Source organism: Passer domesticus, chromosome 1 (genome assembly GCF_036417665.1).
Source record: "Passer domesticus isolate bPasDom1 chromosome 1, bPasDom1.hap1, whole genome shotgun sequence".
NCBI lineage: Eukaryota > Metazoa > Chordata > Aves > Passeriformes > Passeridae > Passer > Passer domesticus.
In genome coordinates this window covers 86417527-86429936 of record NC_087474.1, presented here as the reverse complement: position 1 = coordinate 86429936, position 12410 = coordinate 86417527, and the positions used below count along the sequence as shown (strand labels likewise).

General features: G+C 40.6%; 1 protein-coding gene across 1 annotated transcript in view; it reads left to right on the top strand.

Annotated features, from left to right (window-relative positions):
- Window positions 1-8550, top strand: part of BASP1 (brain abundant membrane attached signal protein 1) — a 50765-nt gene extending 42215 nt beyond the window's left edge. The window contains exon 2 of the mRNA XM_064427966.1: window positions 6919-8550. Coding sequence (XP_064284036.1) covers window positions 6928-7659 — 732 coding nt within the window. The 5' untranslated portion in view covers window positions 6919-6927 and the 3' untranslated portion in view covers window positions 7660-8550. The remainder of the gene's footprint in view (window positions 1-6918) is intronic.
- The last annotated feature ends 3860 nt before the right edge of the window (window positions 8551-12410 follow it).

The following is a 12410-nucleotide window of genomic DNA, read 5'->3' as shown; positions in this document are numbered from 1 at the left end:
GTAGCTGGAGAGGCTACTTGTGCATTTGGAAATGAGGTGTTTTATATTTGGGAACCTGCTCCCACCGAGTGACTGCAGCACACAGGTCAGTACTCAGTCAAGTGGCTCTCATGGAGTGACACACACAGACTGCACAAGGCAGTTCCCACAGACCTTGTTCCCACAGACCCTCCTACAGCAAAGGGAGTGCTGCTGTCTGACCACAGTCAGGCTCAGCAGTGGATCTTCAGTCGCTGCTGTGCACCCAGGTTCTCCATCTGTAGGGCACTCCAAGTCAGGAGGATGCAAGTCCAGAGTTTCCAACAGTGGCTTTCAAAGTAACCCATAAAATCTTCATCACTCTTTGATCAAATAATGGACAACTTTTATTCAGGAATTCTGCCTAGTTAGCTACCTTTTTTACACACAGGGTGCAATGATGGATTACATGTGTGAAGTGCTTGTGGTTTCAGTTGATGCTTTATGAATTGATAGTTCTGGCAATACCTTTAACTCTTATGAAACTGCTGACATCACTCTTCATCTGTTCTTGAAAAATTTGGTTCCTAATTGATTAATTAATACACACCTCTGACCACAGTCACATAAATCTTAGCAGTATCTCAGGTACAATTTTTTAATTTGCTCTCTGAAAAATTATCACGTGATTGCTAGCTTTTTTAATAACTTGCTGTATTACTATAAATTGTGCTTCTCAAATTAAGCAGATTTTCATGTGCGAGTTCTTAAATAGACAGAGGTAATTTTATATAATCTTTTAGTGTAGCTTAAGTTATTATAATTGATGTATAATATCAACAATAATAATTTAGGTATATTAATAACAAATGGCTCTTATTAAAATCATGCTTCCCATTTTTGTGTTGTGTACATGTCCCAGAGAAATTTAAAGTAATATAAAAATTGACGTTCCTTTTTTTTTTTTTTTAAAGAAATTTGCATTAAATATATTCTGCTGCTCACCAGAGGAAACTAGAACTGAAATCTGGCTGAGAATTAAGCACTTGAACTGGGCAGTATTACTTCCTAGAATTCCTTTATTGTCTGAGTTTTAAAAGAAAACAGATAGGTCCCAAAATTTAAATTGGCTTCTTTTAAGATTGTGGTTAGGATATCAGATGAGCATAATTTCTGTGTTTTAAGCAGTCACTGTTCTTTTACTCTATACTCCTTTGCTGAGAGATTTACAAGGCTTTGGAAGAAGGAAAGGAGATGCAGTAGTTACAGGACTGTGCACATGTTGAGGGAAGGATTAAAGATTATCTGTGGTCCATGAAGAAAACACCACAAGTGCCAAGCTGAGATGTTCCCAGTTTGTTATTGTGTCTCACAGCACAAAATGCACAAAATTGCATGGTGCTAAGGAACAACCAGGTTATACTTTTTTGTGTGCACCTCATGTTTGAGCACCTTGCTGCTCTGGGGTCCGTGCAGGTGATGCTCACAGCCCCACAGGTGCAGATTTCCATGGTGTGCTCTGCCTCTCCTGGCACAGCTTTGTCCCAACCCAGCATCTCCTCAGAAGGGAGAGATGGCCAAGGGTGTGTGTCCTTCTGCCACCCTCACACCAGCCTGCCTGACTGTGGAAGAGCTGTTTCCCATCACTGCTCTGAAGCACAAGTAACATAGAAAAAGAGGATGAGGTAGGGTAGGATAAGGAAGAAAAAAGAAAAGAAAAGAAAAGAAAAGAAAAGAAAAGAAAAGAAAAGAAAAGAAAAGAAAAGAAAAGAAAAGAAAAGAAAAGAAAAGAAAAGAAAAGAAAAGAAAAGAAAAGAAAAGAAAAGAAAAGAGAAAAGAAAAGGTCACTGATTCTGAGGTTTGAAGAGGCTTGAACCTGAACGAGACCTAGCATTTCCGTTCTGCTAATTCCAAGTAAAAACAGATGAAACAAAGTATGAGTGAAGATAATGGAGAAAGAACAGAAAAACACGGCTTTGTAGCTAAAAAGCAAAGCTAGCAAGTCTAATAGTATCTAAGGTTATGCTAACAGACATTTTCTAACGTTAACCTGGAAAACTGATTGACCTGGGAAGGAGAGGAATGTCTCTTGAGTGTGTGTAAGTGTAACGAGGAGCATGACATTATTTTTCGTATTTTGAGAAGAAGTATGTGTTGGGTGTTTTTCTTTCACAAAAATTTCAGAAAATCTTTCAAAACCAGCATTTGCATACCCCTTGTTTCTTTCAGTTCCCATATGTATCCCTTAATAAAAACTTTTTGCCCCTTTTTTTTTTTTTTTTTTTTTTGTAAATGAAGGTGTAGGGCTACAGAGATGTAATGGTTTATTCAAGATCTTTTTATTTCTTTTCAGCACCTGGGGGATGGGGCAGTTTCTGGGATCGGTATTTCATTTGATTTGGAGTGTTGAAACCCTGCCTTGGGAGGGATGTGCATTTTTGTCTGCAGGCAGTGTGAGATAACTCATGCCTGGGAACAGGCTTGTGCAAGGGCTACTTTGGCCTGACCCACAGCACGTGCCTGCCCTGCGCTGGAGGCAGTGGAATTTCAGAAGGTACCTATTGTCTTCCTGAACTGGTTTTTCTGGCAATGGACTGAACTCCTGAAGCTTTGCACGCAGTCGAACAGGAGCTTTGGAAGTTTGGCTTTGGCAATCAGACTGAGGTAACATCAGGTGCAATCTGTGACTTTGTCCTTTCCTGTTGCCCTGGTCGCAATACTGTGAGGGAGGGTGATAGCAAACCCGGTCTTGTAATAGTCAGACTCTTTATTGGTGTGTGAAAGCCTCTGCTGAAAGAAATGTTTAGAAGTTTATAAACACATAAAACTAATTAACTAATTGGGCAGACAAACCTTTACTGACTAAAGAGATAGTAAAAGTCTGACTCTAGAGACTTTTTCAATATAGAAAAATCTGAAGTATAAAACTTCCAAATAATAGTTCTTTTTACAAACAGTACAAATGTGTGCTGCCCATGTTCCAGGGACTCATGCTTATGACTCTTCAGATGGAGAATTTGAAATGTTTTATGAGTTCTTCCTCCTCTTGCGTTATGGTCTTATGGACATTGAATTTTTGAGTCCTGATTATCACAAACAGGGAAATTTCAAAGTGCTTAACATTCTCTGGGTGACCTGTACACCCGAAATGTTTTCATCTAAATAATCCACCACAGAGATTATTTCTACTGTACAAAAAGGAAGATAACTATGCTGGTTCTGTTTCTGCTTCCTGAAGGAGAATGGAAACTTCAGGATGTGCAAAATGTATAACAGCTTCTAGAAATTGAAGAAATCCTTGCTCCTGTTCTACAGGCAGACACAGTGATCTCTGGATTGATTTCTTTTTCCATAAGAACAGCAATACAAAGTATATTGACCAGCCTGGGAAGCAGACAGCTTCCAAGTGTTGTATTTTCCCTCACTATTCTGAACTACTGCTCTGCAGAGTTGTTGACCAAAGTTCCCTGAAAATTACTGCTAAGTTGCAATTTCTTATATAAAATCGGATTCTGGACTCTCTTTCTCTAGACCCTTTTCTTTCCAGCAGTAAGGAGGCACAGACATCAAATGCTGTGCCATTTTATAGCAATGGTGCTCAGCACCAAAATTCTCAAGGATCTTCATTTGGGACTTGCTACAGAGAGCATTATGTTCAGCTGGCAGCTGCTCAAGCTAGCTGAAAACCTGTACCTGTCAGTGGAAGTGAAAAAAACTGAAGACCTACTGGGGTTCAGCCTCTAAACAGTGGTCAATAGTTGTAGGCAAACTTTGGTCCTGGGTCCCTCATTCACAAGGTGAATGCAGTGATTATGGGTTTAGGGAGGGGCAGGGGTAAAGGAAGAGACTGAGCAGTGAAGCCAGGACCTCAGCCAGGACCTCACTGGGATAGAGGGTGCATCCCCTTTATTTTTCTTTTTTCATAATTTAGTCCCTTGGTGGGGGGTGGGAAAGATGTCTGTCTCTTTTTAAGTGTTAACATGTAGGTAGTAAAACAGAGTGGATTTAACACTGTACAAATTCGCATCTCAATGACTTTCTGCACTTTGCTTCACTTGGGAGACATTTCACTGAGATCCACTTTCATTTAGTACCAGGCAGGATTATCCCTGCAACAATATCCAGCACAGTCACAGAGATGCTTAGGTGTTGTGGTTCACATGCTGGTCTTCTTGCGGGTACAGGTGGTTGTAATTTTAAAATACTTCTTAAGGCCTGGTTTGTGTCTGCCACACCTTTAGAGTCTGCACTGGATGGTTCAGAGCTGTGCTTCAGGCTGGGACAGGGACAAGACCAGAATCTGTTTGAAGAAGTGGAGCATGTGGAGCTGTTTCTAAAAAAGGTTTCAGGGAAGCCCAGATGTGTTATCAGAAGACTGGGGACAGGAAGAATATTTGTAAATCAGATCTGGGGAAAAAGGGACTTTGTAGCATTACTACCTGGGTGATGACCCCAATGATTGCTCTGCTTTTGCATCATAGCCTGGCACAGCTGTTACCACGATGGTCTAGGCAGCTTTTTAACAGGGAGATATGAGATTCAGTGTCCCAAGGAGTGAATTTATTCTGTTGTAAAGTAGTTGAAACTCTGATGGAAGACGACAGTCCATTTGTAAGCGGAAATATTTGCTAATAGACCACAATGGTAGTCTCTGAACCTCTTCCCCATCTACTGCTCCAGTACCTTGGGATAGCTGGCCCTGGTGCCAATTGAGACACAGAGATTTCACATTGTATCTCCAAGCAAAGACAGTGAATGTTTCTTTTCTTAGCTTGGGAGCACATTTCTCGTATGCATGCTTCTCTAATTTTTAAAGGTCCTTTGGCATAGACATTCTGTATCCAACTGTATCTGAGGTCAAAGAATTGTTGTGGAAATAAATATAAATTGTGGTGTGTTACTACTATCCATGAAACAGCAAAATCTTGAAAAATACAGAAGACACAACAAATGAAATTAGGCTCACTGTACCTGGACTTTGCTGGGAAACAAAGGCTTAATTAGGGATTACGAATTGGGATACACACATGATTTCAATATAAATCTCCAATCTGGCTGACTTGCAAATGCCCTGCCAAAATATTGAGTTGTAACTGCACATAAACAATAATCTAGAAGACTATATGTTTGTCAGATAATGGACTAATGTCCACAGCCTGCCCTAAATACCTAAAAACCTGATAACTCTGTCATGAAGGTAGAGATTAGATTGCTCAGCTGTGACTCTGTGGAAGTTAATCCTTTTATTGCTGTTACCGTAAAATTTCAGACAATAAAGCAGTGTTTCAGTAACATCACATTACCATTTTGCAGGGTTGTGTGATAACCTTTCAACAGTATTTGCAAATTATTACTCTCTTTTTGAAAGCTGAAGTTAGAAAGATCTCTGCTGACCATGATATCTCAGTTTTGCCCAGGGTGTGTGGATATTTTGCTGTTGGGCTCTGCCTGGGGCTTGTGTCTGTGGTAGCAGATAATCTGCTGAGAGGCAGCTAGTTCTTAGTAGTATGTAATATTACTTTATATTCAGCCTGCTATGAGCAATCATATGGATTTTTACTGGTTTGTATTCACAGTTTTAGCAAGTGTGTGAAAAAAATACAGCCTATAATTATATCTACCTGTGCAAAATGGAAAATTAGAATGATTCATCTCCCTTGGAGAGGTCCTTACATTAAACATTTGTTTGACAGTTCTTTGAGAAAAGTCACTGTTTCCTATTTTCAAATAGTAGAAAACACAGAAATATTTTTCTTAACCTTTCATTAATCATGAATTAAATACCTTTAATACTGAGAGTGTAATTTTTCTCCATTCATAGAGGTTTTTGTTTTCGACAATGACCCAATATATCTGTGTCTTCTGTTTTTATAGACAAAGTTTGCTTTGAAGTACTGTGAAAGATTTTGTGTATTCTTAGTTAAGACTCCCACATAAATGCTATATAAATACTGATATGGTTATACACGTGGTCAGCTTCTTTTAAATAGCTGAGCAGTTATTGCTTGAAAACTGGAGCAGAGGCACAAATGTGCCCTTCCCTTCTCCCATTTTATGTTGCATCACATCACGTGCCACGTGTAAGCTTGTGGTCAGAAGTACCCGTATTTGTTTCTTTTGTCTTATGGAGTGGTCTTGCTGTGCCTCAGGCTCTGTGTCTCCCATCCTGCTGAGTGTGGGAATGCAGGGCTTTGGGTAGGCGATCCCTGTGGAAGCTGCAAAGCTGGGTGGGACTCTGTGAGTGGGAGCTGTTCCTGCTCCTGGGGCAGTTGGATGTGGGTGCCTACATCCCTGTGGGTGAGGGAAGCACATGCTTCTGGCCCCTGGTACCAACAAAGGCTGTATATCCAAGGAAAACTGGCCGTGAGGGTAACAGGCTGTGAGGTGTAGGGAGTAGATGCAGTCTTCTGTGTTAGTCTTCTCACTGACTCTAGGCTACCTTTGATTTCTCCAAACCTTAATGAAAAGTTGGTTCAGAGTCTTTGCTAAAGTGATGGTGGACTTTGTGTTTAACCAGGGGTGGATGCCACAATTGGCAGCCAAATTTAGTTCATTCCCAGCCTGAATATAAATTTGTCTTTTTTCTACTTCCAGTCTTTCTCAGGCCACAGAAGATTGTGCTTGTATGTTAGTCCTACGTCGTCCTGGTACTTCTTGCTACTCTGTCCCCTTCCTCCCCACTGAACTGTAACCAGGGTTAGAGGTGTTTGCAGGACTGTCTGTAAGGGGAGGTGGCAGAAGGGTGTTTTCTGACTGAAATTCTGCAGGGCTGAGCAGGACGTAAGCTCAGTGACAGTGGGGCTCTGCAGCATCAGTACATTCAGCTGGCAACATCTTACCAAACCTCATGTGGTGTCCTTTTCAGGAACCAGAATAAATTTTTCCTTTGCACTCTGCTCATTCTCTCAGTGGTGAATACTGGGCTTTGTGTAATCAACCCTTTTGTCTTTTCTGTTACAGAGCTCCAACATGGGAGGCAAACTGAGCAAGAAGAAGAAGGGATACAGTGTCAATGATGAAAAAGCTAAAGACAAAGACAAGAAGGCTGAAGGAGCAGCAACTGAGGAAGAGGAGACTCAAAAGGAGGCTGAGGATGCCCAGAAAACCACAGAGACCACAGAAGTGAAGGAGAACAACAAGGAGGAGAAGGGAGAAAAGGATACTCAGGTCACTGCCAATAAGACGGAAGAAAAAGAAGGAGAGAAGGAGAAAACAGTGACCCAGGAAGAAACCCAGAAAACAGAACCTGAGAAGTCAGAGGCTGTTGTTGATGCAAAAGTAGAGCCACAGAAGAACACCGAACAGGCACCCAAGCAAGAGGAGCCGACTGCTGCCTCTGCTCCTGCTGCCAGTAGCGAAGCACCCAAACCCTCTGAGCCTAGCACCGATGCAAAAGCTTCCCAGCCTTCAGAAGCCACAGCTCCCAGTAAAGCAGATGACAAGAGCAAAGAGGAAGGGGAAGCCAAAAAGACTGAGGCTCCCGCAACGCCTGCAGCCCAAGAAACTAAAAGTGAAGTGGCCCCAGCTTCAGACTCAAAACCTAGCAGCAACGAGGCTGCGCCCTCTTCCAAGGAGCCCGCGGCAACAGCAGCACCTAGTTCGACTGCTAAGGCCTCGGACCCTGCAGCCCCTCCAGAGGAAGCGAAACCTTCTGAAGTTCCAGCGACTAATTCGGATCAAACCATAGCAGTGCAAGATTAAATTGGACAGCCTGTTGAAACAACCACTTAAAACAACCTGTGTCTTTTTTTTATTTTTTCAGCTATACTAACTCGTTTCAGATCTGAAATAGCAAATGTGTATTGCCCAGAAAAGAAGGAGAAAAAAAAAAAAGAGAGAGAAAAAGTGAAAAGGATGTCCCATCAAGTTGGGAGGGAGGGAGGGGGGAGAATCCAAATAGTATTTTTGTGGGGAAATATCTAATATACTTTCTGCCAACTTGACACAAGTCCTGGATTAAAATAAATAAATAAATAAATAAATGGATGTCTGAAAGTACAGCACATCTTTTGTATCTGAACTGCTGTAAATGCACTCCACCAGTGTATCAAAATCTTCTTTTTGTTCTGTAATGGGGTTTGGGAGTGATGCGTTTGATTCTGCCCACTAGGTTTGTGCCAAGGCAATCAGATCTTTATGAAAGCAGTATTTTCTGTGTTTTTTTTTTTTTTATTTACAGCCTTTCTTATTTTGATATTTTTTTTATGCAGTGGATGAATGCCAACTTTCAGACAAAACCCACTTAGCTGTCCACATATTTCTCAATGCCAATCCTCCAATTCTTCCTCTCCAAATATTTTTTGGGAGTAAAAAGCATTCTCATCCTACTTAGCCTACCTAGATTTCTCATGACGAGTTAATGCATGTCCGTGGTTGGGTGCACCTGTAGTTCTGTTTATTGGTCAGTGGAAATGAAAAAGTCTGCGTTCATTGCAGTTCCAGTTTCTCTTCCATTCTGTGTCACAGACACCAACACACACTCATTGGAAAACAAATGAAAAAACAAAATGTACAATGGATGCATTGAAATTATATGTAATTGTATAAATGGTGCAACAGTAATAAAAGTTAAATAATTTAAAAAATATATAAGTGTAAAGACTGATTAAATCTTCACTTTCACCCCTTGAGAACTAGGCAAAGGAGGTTCTTAGACAAGAGGTATTATGTCTGGGGGTGTTTACTTGCCTATAAATAGTCATTCTCCAACAGCCACAAGTGTTCTCAGGTGAGGCTGGAAGAAGTGGCCAATGAGAAGTGCATTTCATATATGTTTTATCCCAGACAAAGTAAAAATGGCTTTTGCCTGCCTTAACATATGAAAAATGCTGTCTTGCTATTTTGAAGAGCCACAGGCATGCTGACAGTGTTTTAATTGGGACTAAGACAGTGGATTTGATAAACTGATCTTTTAAAATGAGGCAATTAATTTCAATCCCAGTCCTATTAAAGTATTTCACTTTGTTCTTTTCCCCATTACTATTGTGTAGGATATAAACAACTGATGCCACAAAAGGCCAGTCCTGTGTATTTCAAATATGGATAATCTTGTGTGACTAAGTAGAGTTTAGCCCAGCATAAACATTTTTTCACCAATTTTGCCTACTTGCTTCATTATTATTCAACAGAACAGCTGAGTAATTTCACTTTCTGCTGAGTGGTGTCATTGGTGGATACGGACAACGATTTCAGGGCAGAGCCTGGGATTCACAAACCAGTTAAAGCAGCACGTTTGGCCTGCCTATTAGTAAACTTCTAGAGCAGAAGTTCTGAAAGAAGTGGGTAGTAGTAAATAGAAACACAGCTGGTACACATACCAAAGGACTGAGCAGGCTTGTATTTAGTAAATAAGGAAAATGGTGTTTAAATTGGTACAAATTATGTCAAATACTTTCTCTCCATGCAGTGAGGATGATTCACTCTACAGACTTGCATAATACTAATACTAATTTTTTTTCAGAAATACAAACTTCCCATACCATGCTGGCAATATTGTTATGCAGCTGTGCACCCAGGAGAAGCTTACTGGAACAGGCAGGAATAGTTCAGTTTGGTTTAGATCAGGTCATTCATCTCCACGAATTCTTGCACCACCGTGAAGATTTTGGATCCTTAATGTGATGCTGAATGCAGTCTTACTTAAATTATTTGAGGTAATTAAAAATACCCCTGTGCTCCACAGCTGTATCCAAACCCAGCAGCCTCTGCAGCTGTGGACAGCAAAGTCTCACCACACGTGCTCTTGTTCTCATAACCTGCTTGCTGATGGCAGTTTCATCCCAACAGGGTCAATGCTGCAAAGAAATGTGCTCCACATGGCTGGAAATCAATAGCATATGATCAAAGAAATATACACTTGTGTTTGGGAAACTGAGAGTCAGCACAGCCAAAGATCAGTGCACTTCAAATGTTAGTACTCTCAAAGAATAAAAAAGAAAAGTTGCTGTATGATGTTTTAAATATTTTTATTAATATAGAGGCCTGCAAAATTGGTTTTTTCATAGTTGCTAAATTTCTTAATGTACAGCTGATGGTTAAAAAGCATTCTGGCCCAGACCACTGCTCCAAAATGCTGTTATTCTATACCTACATACACAAGGAAAGAAACAATCTCTGTTCAAAGAGGTTATGAACTAAACATATATGGTTAATAGAAATGTGATGCATATTGCTTGCCAGCGGAGCCATGAGAAGAAGTGAGAGCCTGGAGGCTTGCTTTTCTTCAGTCCAGTGTCTCATCTCCAAGACATTTTTTTTTCTGCATTATAATCACTTTTTAATGACAGTAAAAGTATGCTGAGGGTACAGAGCTAACAGGCATGTTAATGCTGTGAGCATAAGCACACTGCAGATAGCCTCAAAGGACCCAACCCAACTCTTTTGTGAAAGTGTGCCAAAGGAGTAGAGAAATTCAACCCTGGGAAAGAACCTTTGCTATTGTTTAGAGCCCCCACAGAGACATGTTTGCAAGGTCTCCCTTGTTTTGCCCTGGAAACTGTCAAGAATCTCTTGCTTTCCTTTCAACAATAGGAAGGTCAGTGCCATTGGCTTTGCTCATACTTTGCTTGCACTTGCACAGCAAAGAGAAGCTCAGATGCCTTTAAATGTACAGCAACTTTATTTCTTTTCTTTTCTTTTCTTTTCTTTTCTTTTCTTTTCTTTTCTTTTCTTTTCTTTTCTTTTCTTTTCTTTTCTTTTCTTTTCTTTTCTTTTCTCTTTTCTTTTCTTTTCTTTTCTTTTCTTTTCTTTTCTTTTCTTTTCTTTTCTTTTCTTTTCTTTTCTTTTCTTTTCTTTTCTTTTCTTTTCTTTTCTTTTCTTTTCTTTTTTCTTTTCTTTTTTCTTCCCTTCCCTTCCCTTCCCTTCCCTTCCCTTCCCTTCCCTTCCCTTCCCTTCCCTTCCCTTCCCTTCCCTTCCCTTCCCTTCCCTTCCCTTCCCTTCCCTTCCCTTCCCTTCCCTTCCCTTCCCTTCCCTTCCCTTCCCTTCCCTTCCCTTCCCTTCCCTTCCCTTCCCTTCCCTTCCCTTCCCTTCCCTTCCCTTCCCTTCCCTTCCCTTCCCTTCCCTTCCCTTCCCTTCCCTTCCCTTCCCTTCCCTTCCCTTCCCTTCCCTTCCCTTCCCTTCCCTTCCCTTCCCTTCCCTTCCCTTCCCTTCCCTTCCCATTTTTTCTTCTCTTTTCTTTTCCTGCTACTAGTTTTGTAGTGAATTTTGGGGATGGAAAAAACCCTTAAGTAATGTTAAATTGTTCATAATTAAGTGGCTTCATAGAAGCAATGCCTACCACTTGCCCTGTAGTTTGTTCCGTACACTTAACTCCTGTGTCTGTACAGGACAAGAAACCTCCTTGAAGAAACACTACAACAAAACATTGCAGGATGTGTTGGTGTCCTGTGTGATGGCATTTCCAGGCACGTCTGTGTGGCTGCCAATATCTGAACAGTCAGTGACTTCTGAATTTCTGCTGGTGCTTCCTTTGTCCCAACACTGAACTAGGAGGTCTGTCTGGTGTCTGTCTCACCTGACCATTGCTTCTTCCAGATCATCATGAACTCCAGCTTCATGTAAGTGTACTGAATCAGTGGGTGCATCAGCTCCTTAGTCTTCCTTCAGCAGCTTCCTATCACTACATCACATTTCTGTGAATTTATCCTTATTTAACCAAATAGGGGAGCGTCTCAAAGAAATGTGTCAGATTTGTTGCCACTGCTGCAAGAAAGCATTTTCTTATAATAAATTTCTTTAGTAAATCTTCTGCTATGCTTTCATTGTTGGCTCATTGCTCGTTATTCATAGTATTTAAAGTTATTTTTCAAGATTTTTGAGATGCTAATCATGTGGTTTGCTCTTTTTATTCAACAATACATATTTTCTTTCTGCATTAAACTCTTGACATTAATCTTTACTGCTTATCTTGATTTAGTTGACTTTCTGACTCTCATTTAATTATTTTTATATATTAAATTTTTACATCCTGTTTTATATTTAACCTCCCCACCACACTTCATGCAACATGAATGCACATCAGCTGTTTAGTGGTCAGATTTAGAAACCATGGCACTGCAGCCATGGGAAAAATATAGCCAGCAAAAGGAACAGCAATGTACCAGTGGTTTCCTTCACTGCTATGAAAAAGTGTTTTCTCCAGGACTGGCAGAGCTTTGCTTGCTGCATTTATCATGGTGGGGTCAAGATCTGCTGTAGAGTTTGGTAAGCAGAAGGAGTTTTTTTGCTTTTTTTTTGTTGTTTGTCGGGGAAGACAGGAAAGGTGCAAATGTTTTGAAACATGGCCACAGGAGTTGGGACACAGAAAACATGACACAATCCTTTTGTTTCCTGGAGACAGCACTATTATGTGTTAGCTGGCCACCACAGGGCTACCAAGCCTTTTCAACTTGTCAGGATTCATGTCTCTCTTTTAGCAAATTTGCTTGTCTATGCAATAAATATTAGTTCTGGCT